Consider the following 11,771-nt stretch of genomic DNA (forward strand, 5'->3'; position numbering starts at 1 on the left):
GCACGTAAAATATGCATCTTTGGACCAGAACTTCATGATAACCGAGAGGCAAATGCCTCGTAAAACAAAATTTTATATTGTGATTGATCAAAAACCATACTCGTGACTTCATAAACTGCAAGGATTCTCGTAACACTTGTTGGTCTTTGGTCATGTCTATTTTTCTCGAATTTTCGTACAGCCTCCCACCGCGAGCGGTCATCTAGTTTTAGTGATGTCCGACTCGGATCATACATTCTTACTGACTCATACCTATGCCTACTGTTATATACCTGATTAAAAGACAAAAATAGCCGCAAACAAAAATAGTCGGACAAAAATATGATACTGTTAGAGCACTGCTCGGTCGAACTCGCAAGCGTTGTTATCTCAAGCTTGTTTGTCAATGTTAGTGATATAAACTATAAGTCTTGATCTCTAGTCTAGTTATAGTAATGTCTCGGACTAGGATATATTGTGCAGTTGAGCATTAGACTTCACGTCGTTCATCAATTGAGACGAAAAACTACTAAGGAGAGCTTGTGGAAATTCATCAACAAAAGGTATGTGGAGACTAAAACTCATCTATCACTTGAAAAGTTTATTTCTACTCTCTCCTATGTTGAGACGAAAGTCGTATTACTATATAGTTGTCGATTATGCACATTCGAGATTTCGAGTTGAGATTAACTCGCTTACATATTTCTCGAAATATGTGTTGGTAAGCTTTCGCTTCAACCAAGTTCATCTTATATTCTTAACGAAAGTCAAAAGATGATCATTTGAAATCGTCGAGTAACATCTTACATGGTTTGTGTGATACAATCATTTGGTGTAGACTTGGAATGTTTCGTTATGATTATTTCAATAACTTGAAAATTGCTTTGATGCTAATAATGTGTGAAAACGGCTATTGTCATCCTCTAAGAAAGTTTCAGTGATTGAAATAGAGTTTAGAACTATTGGATTATGAATATAGTATGCATCTTGCATGTATGTGATCCATGACCGGAACTAGAGTATGCATACCCGTATGCGTACTTGTAGTTGTGAAATTCCGTGTACCGAGTACACATACCGGTACACATACTTGCGTAAGCTGTAGGTCCGGGAATTTCTGCTGGGTTTTGGAAGTGTACTAAGGTATGTGTACCCGTTCGCATACTGCCGAACCCAAACTCAGGCCGACTACTTAAGTATGCGTACCCGTTTGCATACTTGAGTGGTTAAAGTTCTAAAATCGATTGTGACATGAACTAATACGTTTGTATATTAAAGAATGCATTCTTTGCAAACCGTGGCTATAACGTTCATGAATTGATTCAAATGAATAAAACTTATTTTGCTTCAATTGTGTCCTTGTATACTTCTTTGAGAATATAGCAATTGAACGACTCTTTAACTAGTTTCATTTGAGTCATTTGAACTAGTTATGGTTAAGATGAATAAGGTTGATATGAGAGTGTTCATATAGCTAACCTCGGTTAACTACTTTTGAGCCAACATGGTGTACACGTTTAGGTACGGTTACTTAAACCTAAATGAAGGTACAATTCATTTGTGTATAACAAGCTGAGTTCGATCTAACAGTTGAAAGATATTAGCTTGAATCTAATCAGGTTTTCATCTAACGGTGAATATTGAATGCTTTGTTACCAAGGTAACTTAAATTACAAACCCTTTCGATTCTCTAGAAAGTGTATTGGAGTAAGTCCTTGATCAGATAGGACTGAGTCAAGCTCTGAGGATCGGCGATTGCCTCAGTTGAAAATTTTTCTCATCTAAATCTCGTTTTATGTGTAATCATCATCATTTCAGGTGAATCTGATTTTAATTCTTGTTTTCGTTACATAATCATGAGTTCTAGTCATTAATTTAGGTGTTTTACAATGGATTTTGGTCTGAAAAACAATGTTTCATCTGAATCTAACTCAGAAAAGTTAGGTTTCGATAATGGAAATAATTCATCAAAGATACCTACGATTGAATTACCTGATGATCTCTTTGAAGAAGGTTTAAATCCATGGAAATTCTCTCTTATAGGAAGATTAAATTTACAGAGTATTAAGTTTACGGATGCTGCTGCTATTTTGCGTCAACAATGGAATCTAAAAGGTGAATGCAAATTTATTCCTCTGGGAAGGGTTTTTTTCACTATCAAGTTAGATAATGATTTTGATCCGCAAACTATCAAAGCTAGACAATGGGATGTTAATGATCAAGTATTACAAGTAAGGAATTGGATCTCAAACTTTCGACCATCAAATATTAGAACATCTAAAGCACAAGTTTGGGTTCGTCTTCCAGGTTTAGGCTTAGAATTTTGGAAGGAGAAAATCTTATTCACTATATGTAAGGAAATTGGAACACCGATTAAGATTGATACTGCTACTGCGAAATGTGAAATGGGTTATTATGAATAATGATCTAGAAGGTAATGAGCAAGAAAAATCAGTTGAATCAGTAATTTTAGAAGTTCCATAAATATTGAAGATTGTTGAAGATAATAATTTAGAAAATAGAACTGTGAAATTTGTCAATGGATCAAATGGTACTGTCTCTAATACCCCAATCCAAATTACTTCATGGTCAAAAGTAGTAGAGAAAGAAATAGTCACCTCATCATCTGATAATGCTTCTACTTCAACAAATGTTTCTGATAGAATAAAGATTTATGCTCCAGCACCATTAAACAACAAATACAACTTTAGAAAGAATCCTGGTAAGGGGGGTACCAGGAATCCACCACCTAAATAATGAAGATAATTTTTTGAAATATCAGGGGCCTTAAAAGAGTAAGGGATCGAGATAAACTTTGGTCTTTAGTAAATCAGTTTAATCCTTCTTTAGTCTGGGTTGCAGAACCTAAAATAAATTGTAGTCCTTCTTTTTGCAATAAACTGAATCTCCCAGGAATGCAAAGTATGGTGATTCATAACTCAATTTCAGGTAATAAAGGCAACATTTGGTTGTTTTGGAATAAAAACTTAACTCAACCTCAAGTTATTTCAGTTTCTAGTCAAATGATTACAGTCAGTGTTGGTGATGCTTTAGTATCAGGTGTTCATGCTCATGTCAAAGTTACTCAAAAAAGATTTCTTTGGACTGAAATGGAGATGATAAGTGCTCTAAATAAACCTTGGATTTTATTGGGTGACTTCAATGCAGTATTAAGTCTTGAAGAAAAAGTTGGTGGCAGACTTCCAAATAGAACTGCAATGTTGGAATTCAATGATTGCTTAAATAATTGTGAACTATTCCAAGCTCCTAGAACTAGTTTACAATTTACATGGTCTAATTGTCAACATGGAAGTAGAAGAATTCTTTGCAACTTAGATAGAGTTGTTTTTAATCAAAAGTGGTTGCAAATTTATAGTGATTGGGGTTATAAAGTTGGATTGAGAATAGTATCAAATCATGCTCCTCTCTTGGGTGGTTTTTCAAGCATACCTAAACCTACAAATATTCCCAGAAAATTTCAGAAGATGTGGATCAGCCATCCAAAATTTTCACAAGTTGTTAAAGACTGCTAGAATATTCATGTAGAAGGTAATCCTGCATATAAATTTATGCACAAATTGAAGGAACTTAAAAAGGTACTAAATGAGTGGAATTGGAGTGTATTTGGAGATGTGAAAGTTAAAATACAAGAAGCTGAAGAGAAAGTTAAAGCTGCAATGCTATTATGATTCAAATCCAGCTGACACTGAATTGCTTGATTAACTTGTTCAAGCTCAAAATGAGCATGCTAATAGAGAAACACAACAAAGTACATTATTGAGGAAAAAATCCAGGGTCAAACGTCAAATGGATAACTGAAGGTTCTGCTAATACAAATTTCTTTCACACAAACATGCAGATTAGAAACTCTAGAAACTTAATTAGTGAACTTGAAGATGCAGATGGAAATGTGATGGCTGATCAAAACCAGATTGCAGATTCTTTAGTAAATCATTTTCAAAAAAAGTTTCAATATCAACCTGTTCAAATTGTTGAAGAATTATTGGATGTTATTCCTAATGTGATTACCGAAAAAGATCAAACTAAATTGGATGCTATTCCATGTGATGAAGAGATAAAGAACATTGTTTTTTCTATGGATCCAGAGAGTGCACCAGGACCTGATGGCTTTTCAGGAATTTTTTACAGAAGTTGTTGGGATATGATTCAAACTGATCTTGTAAATGTTATCCAATTCTGCTGGAGGAAAAAATTCATTCCAAAGGGGATGAATTCAAATTTCTTAGTATTGCTGCCAAAAACTCAAGGAGCAAGAACTTCAAACCAATTTAGACCTATTGGTCTAAGTAATGTCATATTTAAGATTTTCACAAAAATAATTACATTAAGAATGAGTCATCTTATGGAGAAGTTAATATCACCTCATCAAGCTGCATACATCAAAGGCAGAAGTATTCATGAGCAGGTTTTGTTAGCTTCAAAGTTAGTAAATGAAATTAAATTTAAAAGAAGAGGTGGAAATGTTGGAATCAAACTGGACATATCTCAAGCATATGACTCACTTAGCTGGGAGTTTCTGATTAAAGTATTACAGAAGTATGGTTTTTCTTCTGACTGGTGTTCATGGTTAATTAATTTGCTTGAATCAGCTAAGCTCTCTGTAATGGTAAATGGTGGTCCATGTGGATTTTTCTCAGTTGGGAGAGGTTTAAAGCAAAGGGATCCTTTGTCCCCAATACTCTTTGTCTTGATGGAAGATGTGTTGAGTAGAAACATTTCAGCTCTAGTAGAGAAAGGTAAAATCCAACCAATGGTAATCAAAAAGGGGATACATCCAACCCACTTGTTTTTTGCAGATGATGTCTTCATCTTTTATAATGGTGCAAAGAAGAGTATTTCAAGCTTACTTCAATTGCTAGATGAATATCAAGCTAGTTCAGGTAAAATTATCAATAAAGCCAAAAGTAATTGTTTTGTGGATGGTGGATCTCAACTAAGGAAGCAGATAATCAGTGAAGCAGTTAACATGGAATTATCAAATTTCCCTGATAAATACTTGGGTGTTCTTCTTGCTCATGGTAAAATCACTTCTGCAATGGTGTGGTCAATTGTTGAAATATTGCAGAGTAAATTAGCTGCATGGAAAGGTAAAATGCTATCCTTCAGTGACAGATTGGTTTTAGTCAAACATGTTTTATGTAGTGTGCCCATATACAACATGTCCATCCACAAGTGGCAATCTTCTATCATTAAAGTATGTGAAAAAGTCATAAGGAACTTTCTATGGACTGGTGACAGTGATTCTAGAAAATATAAAACTCTAGCTTGGAGAAAGGTTTGCACCCCTTATGAAGAAGGTGGTCTTGGCATTAGAAGGCTTGAAGTTATCAATAATCTTTTTTTGATGAAGATGATGTGGAGGATTTTAAATTCAAAAGAAGAATGGGCTTTATTTTTCATGCAAAATTCCAGGACAAGCAGGGGGCAATGGACCACTAGTTGGAAGCAATCATCTGTATGGAAGGGATTAAAATGGGCTTGGGATTATCTCAAAGAAGATGTTAGGTGGTGTATTGGTAATGGAACTCAAATTTCACTCTGGAATGACATTTGGTATGGGGAATTTTCTTTACTAAATGTAGTTGGCTTGAATGATTATGTCAAGGAAAATATTGACATGAAAGTCAATAAATTACTGCAGAATAACAAATGGGTTATACCATATGAAATAAAAAAATTTATTTCAATAAATGCATTGCCTGATTTTAGTGGTGGAGAGGATCAAAGAATATGGGGTGAAGATAGAAATGGAAAACTTGTTACTAAGATTGCAGTAGAGAAGATAAGAGCTAAGGAACCACCTCTTGCATGGACTATTCATTTGGCAGGCTTTCTTACATCCTGGAATTTCCTGCAATATTTGGAAATTGCAGCAGGGCATATATGTTGATGATGAAATTATGAAACAAAGGGGCTTTGAAATGGCATCAACATGTTGCATTTGTATGGAGGAGCAAGACAACATGGATCATACTCTCTGGAAATGTAAGTTCAGCATTTCTATATGGAACTGGTTAAATGAAATTTTTGCTTTCAAAAATCCATCTTATTTTGAAGATATTTACAAGGTTGCTAAAAATAAAAGTCCTCTGGTAAAAGAAATTTGGCTTACTGCTTCTTGTGCTACCTTAAGAGATTTATGGTTCCAAAGAAATGAGAAGTTATTTGAAGAAAAGAAGCCTAACATCAATAGATTTAAAGCAGAATTTTTCAGCTAGTTCATGAGGGTGGTTATAGAATGAAAGGTAACAGATGGGGCCAAAATTATGACAGTCAGATTATCTCTTTTTTCCTGCTTGGTGTTAGAAATATTAAGTACAGTGGGATTACAGAATGCTACTGGAAGTCTCCAACAAGTGGATATACTCTCTTCTGTTGTGATGGCTCATCATTTGGAAATCCAGGCTCTGCAGGTTTTGGAATTATTCCAAGGGATAATGAATGTCAGGTGATAGGTACTCTAATTGGTGGACTTGGTATTACCTCTAATTTCATAGATGAGGTATATGCAATCTTGTGTGCCTTGGAATAGGCAGTGTGCTTGAGCTGCAAAAAGGTAATTATTCAATTTGATTCCCCATCTGTAATCAATTTATTTAAACAAGGAAATGTGCCTTGGTTCATTATATCAAGATGGATGAAAGTATTACAGGGATTTGAAGATATTCAGTTCTATCAAGTTTTCAGAGAAATCAATTTCTCTGCTGACACTTTAGCCAAAAAAGGTGCAAGACTGAATGCTGGTGAAAGAATTGTACACATGGGAAGACCTTCATTTCTCAAAAGGATTGAAATGCCAGGAGTGGTTTATCACATATTTCACTAAGTCTGCTTCAAAAATGTTGTGTTATAGCTAGTATCTGTAAGCTCTTTTCTGTTGTAGTTTGAGTTTTCTTAAGTCGGTCCTGTAATTTTGTGGCTTTTGCCTTTTTTCAATAAAAATATATGATTCAGCAAAAAAAAAAAGATTTGAAAACTATATAAAGGAGAACTCTAGCAACTGGGAAACTTAATACCCACACCTCCTGTGTGATACTAGTTGTATAAGCTAGAGTCGGTTCTCCTTTAACCTTATATTTTTCACGAAACCATGTAGGTTAGCGACTTAAAGACTTCATTGGGACTGTGAAGCCAGACCCAACTATTTTCTCTGTAGTTGCGTGTTCTGATCTTACTTATACTATCGTGATTTAGTATTATCTTTGCTAAGATTTTCTTGAGATTTATCTCCGATAGATAAGATTAAAAGTAGTCACAAACATTTTCGTCTCATCGTTTGTGATTCCACAATATCTTGTTTCGCTACAATACGATTAAGATTATTGTGAGGAGATTGATAATACTAGGCTGTTCTTCGGGAATATAAGTTCGGTTAATCAATTGGTTCATGTGCACCTTAATTTATCAAAAGACGGAACAAAACTCGGAGGTATTTCTGTGGGAGACAGATTTATCTATTCCAATAGACTTTTCTGTGTGAGATAGATTTGTTTATCAAGTCTTCGACTTTGGGTCGTAGCAACTCTTGGTTGTGGGAGAGATCAACTAAGGGAATCAAGTGCGTACTATCCTACTGGGATCAGAGACGTAAGGAGCGCAACTGTACCTTGAATCAGTGTGAGATTGATTATGCTTCAATTACATTCCAGTCCGAAGTTCATTGGTAGTAGGCTAGTGTCTGTAGAGGCTTAATACAGTGTGGTGTTCAAAGCTGGACTAGGTCCCGGGGTTTTTCTGCACTTGCGGTTTTCCTCGTTAACAAAATTATGGTGTCTGTGTTATTTCTTTTTTGCATTATATTTTGTTATATAATTGAAGTATCACAGGTTGTGCGTTGAATCGATCAATTGGTAAATCCAACCTTTGGTTGTTGACTGAAATCGATTGATACTTGAACATTAGTCTTTGGTACCGTTCAAGTTATTTCTCTTATATTTAATCGGGCTCGTAAATTCCTATTTGCTAATTGCAGATTGAATTGAGAGATAGAGATATAAAATTTTTTGATATACTTTTCTCTAGATAGTTCTGATTGCTTCTTTGCAATTTATAAACTCAGCTAAGCACTATTCCTAAGTATGGGTTCATGCAGAAATTCGACTTTCTGAGTCTGCATTTCTTGAAATTTGCTTCAGTCTTGCACATACGAAATGATCGCTTCAGCTTCCTTATCTGAATTTACAGGTACACAAACAATAGCCTAATTCAACGCACAAAATAATCCTCTTCTACTTTATCTAATCTTGAAGCAGTTAAGTCTTGGTCATAAAGACAACATAGCAAATCTGAACTGAGGAGACATAATGCCAATTGTTTTGAAAAGCATCTTTTCAGGCAGATAATAGAGGACAGAAATGATGATCCACATGTACCAAGACAAAAACTAAAGCTAAATAAATGGAACTGAAGGGCCTTTCCTGTGGACAATTCACAATTGAGCTGAGTGGCTACAATATGGAACTTCAAACTAACTCGACACTCTTCGACTGCTAATGGGAATGTATACAAACATCTAAAGAGAAAAGATCTTTTTTTTTTCTGGAAACACCGCAACAACACTGGTTATATTAGAGGACCATCTTTTAATTTCATAATAATTTGTTGGCTGTCAGTGGTTTGTAACAAATAAATGGGGGACTACGAGCTCTTATCCTGTATATCTCACTTCACGACCATCTTTATGACCTATGCTTCTTAGTGAAACAAATCCAAGTACGCGATGTAAGTGGAGCCTTTCAAAATCAAGTAGACTGCCAATGTCAGAATTTTTCCCTATAACCCAATCTTCGCTCTTCGGTAGCGTTTAGACCTAGGCATGTTGGTCCTCATCTAGTTTAGCCACGCACTGCACGGACTCATCTGATGTGTAGGGTTCACACTGAAGTAGGATGAGGGTGAAGTAGACGACTGCCGAGATTAACAATAAACCTAAATGCAATTGACTAAAGTCAGATCCTTTACAAAATTTAAGCTAAACTTATTATCTCAGAAAATCTATGTCTACTACAGTCATACTGTTGTCTGAAGTTCATCATCCTAGAAATGGAGCAAGTAAATTTCCCAGTATGAACTAAATACTTTCACTGGATAAGAATGTCATCAAAATCATAACCATGACCTATTTTCAAGAAAAAAATTGTATCAGCAAATCACTGAAGCTTATAGATTCTAGTTTTGTTGAGTTTTCTATTCTCAATAAGCAAATAGAATATGCATTATTTTCAACCAAACCAAGCCAAGAATAGACAAAAGACAATCATGTTTAGCCAAACAGTCGAGAACAGCATTTGCTTAACAGTTTCGGTGTTCAGAAGTGATAACTTGAAACAAAATGGTCAACCATTTAATATTCACTGTTGCGAAGTAAGTGGACAAGCTAATCACACATAAACATCTCAATCAACCAACCAACATTCACTAACAACCAACATAAAGAAACAAAGAAAGTTGTGGACCAAGTGATATTGTTCTTCCATTTGATATACGACCTATACTACCAGGGGCTATAAAGCATTCAATCAGAACTATATGCTCCAATTTTTCAACACAATGGTGAAGTAAGTCGAGATTGAGTTATGCATATTGCTGAGAATGCACCAAAACGAAATATTCATAGAAAACTCTTTAACCATAAAAACTAATGATCCATGTAACAACATTAAGTCATTAACATAAAGCGACAATAAAAAGTAGTGATTTATAGTTATAGTCCATTTACTCTAAACTGTCTGGCATCACTTTTACTTACTGCATCTTCTAAGCAAAGGGTCAGTGCATCCTCCGGAGACCGCTGAATCCTTCACCAAGCAGCGACATCACATTGGGAGAATCTAATTTTCTTTCTATGACCCTGTTTGGTTCTTTCAGGCAACACTTGAGCTTCCTTGGACAACAACTTCTCCTTAGAACTCGGGTGCAAATAATGAGACACCCTATCCTTTTCCATTTGCAAACACTCTATAGGCGTATTCTCATAAAAACCTTTCCCCGTATAGTAATCGACCAAGTCAGTTAAAACCGCAGTTTCAAGATCATTGACATAACAATCCAACTTACCATTCTCAATTTCTACGAAAATGTCTACAACATCCTTGACCAAACACCGATCAATTTCATTTTCATTTCCCTCGCGTTCTATATTAACCAACGCAATAACAACATCTTTAACATTCACTTTCATCTTCTCATACACAATTTCGCGAAAGCAATCAAACCCAACATCTTTCAGCGAAGGAAGTCCTATTAGACTAGTATAATGGCGATCCATATAATTGAAATACCTAGCAAGCTTAGTTACCATGACCTTGTGATTTTCCCACCTCTTAACGAGTTCTTGCAACATAGATACATCGTCATCATCATGCTTCTTTAGAATAGATGGTAAAACTTTAGAATTCAAATATTTGTTATAAACACCTTTATATCTTGTGTAAAGCTCTTTATATGCATCATAGGGATTATTACCATCGACCAATTTTCCTTGGCACATGTGAACACAAAGATCATTGTCATCTGAGTGTTCACAAATAATGCGCGCAGACTCAAGACAATATAGTAAATAGGCTGTCTGAGGGGGATGAGTCGGTTATGTTGAATCCTTGACTCAGAGTCCTAAAACTCTTCCTCGTCTCATCAACTACAATCATTGTTCTTATCTCGCATAATAAGATAAATAATGGATGAAGTATAAAACGTACACACATGATGTACCATAAATATCGAATCAAATATGTAAAGTATAAATGCATGAATATAGATGAAACGATTAACTTATATGATTCAGCACTCAGATCTCTGTCTGCGGGTTTGGGTTTTTTATTATATGTACGATGGTTACAGAAATAGTCGAATGACTTTGAGATCAACATAGGTCTGCGTAACAGGAGGAATTTCACTTACACTTTCTCTATCTCTCTCTGTCTCTCTCCTATTCTCCTCTCAATATTCTCGGATCCCCCTCTTCACTTGAGAGAGAGGGGTATTTATAGGGTGGTTACGTGGGGTCTACTTCTGAAGCCCGTTATAACCTTATCCTCTTGTGTCTTGTGCCGCTTACGCAGAAGTCTTCGTGTTCTCGGCTCTCTCTGCGTGTTCTGTTTGAATACGTAGTGCTATCTGCGCTTCCTCCACAGGCTGACTGACACGTATGCTGTTTGAGGGTATTTAATGCTGGTATTTGAGATGTTTGTCCGCGGTAGACAGCTGTCCTCTGCCCCTGTCTTGTCTGCGTCAGCCGGACTATCCTCGTTCTTCTCAGTCTTATGATGTTAGAGATTACATTCAGCGTCTTGCTAGGGAGAGAGATGACGCTAGGGCTGAGGCTGGCGCTCTTAGCAAAGCTTTAGCTGCGTCTAGGGCCGATGTGGTACGCCAAGCTGAATCTAAGAGGAATCTTGAAGTAAATATGTATCGGCTCAACAAGGGTCTGGAGGAATTAAACAACGAAGTCAACCATTTTCGTCATTTTGATTCAATGAAACAGGTAGAATTAGATGCGAGTCAGTACGCTCTTTCAACCCTTCAAGCGGATTATAAGAAGTTGTCAGATGAGTATGACTTTCTTGACGAAGCCCGTGATGCTGTTGTTAACGAATATGAAATAGCTTCGGCGAGAGTCGAAGGTATATGCTTATATTATCGAGTGTGATTCTGTAATTTCCTGGACCTAACCATCTGCATTTTTCTTTTCCTTGCAGAGCTTCAGGGACAGCTTCGCACTGCAAATGAAGAGCTTGCGAAGGCTCAATCTAAATTAGCGCATCAGGAAATCC

At 36.0% G+C, this 11,771-nt stretch overlaps 1 protein-coding gene across 1 annotated transcript; it reads right to left on the reverse strand.

Annotated features, from left to right (window-relative positions):
- Positions 1-9,799: 9,799 nt before the first annotated feature.
- Positions 9,800-10,489, reverse strand: LOC113332873 (cullin-1-like). Its single transcript, XM_026579372.1, has one exon. The coding sequence runs from the start codon at positions 10,487-10,489 to the stop codon at positions 9,800-9,802; it is 690 nt and encodes a 229-aa protein (XP_026435157.1).
- Positions 10,490-11,771: the final 1,282 nt, after the last annotated feature.

Source organism: Papaver somniferum, unplaced genomic scaffold (genome assembly GCF_003573695.1).
Source record: "Papaver somniferum cultivar HN1 unplaced genomic scaffold, ASM357369v1 unplaced-scaffold_132, whole genome shotgun sequence".
Taxonomy (NCBI): Eukaryota; Viridiplantae; Streptophyta; class Magnoliopsida; order Ranunculales; family Papaveraceae; genus Papaver; species Papaver somniferum.

Excerpts from the sequence above, each read along its gene's own strand:
- LOC113332873 (XM_026579372.1), bottom strand. The coding sequence starts at position 10,489 with ATGTGCCAAGGAAAATTGGTCGATGGTAATAATCCCTATGATGCATAT.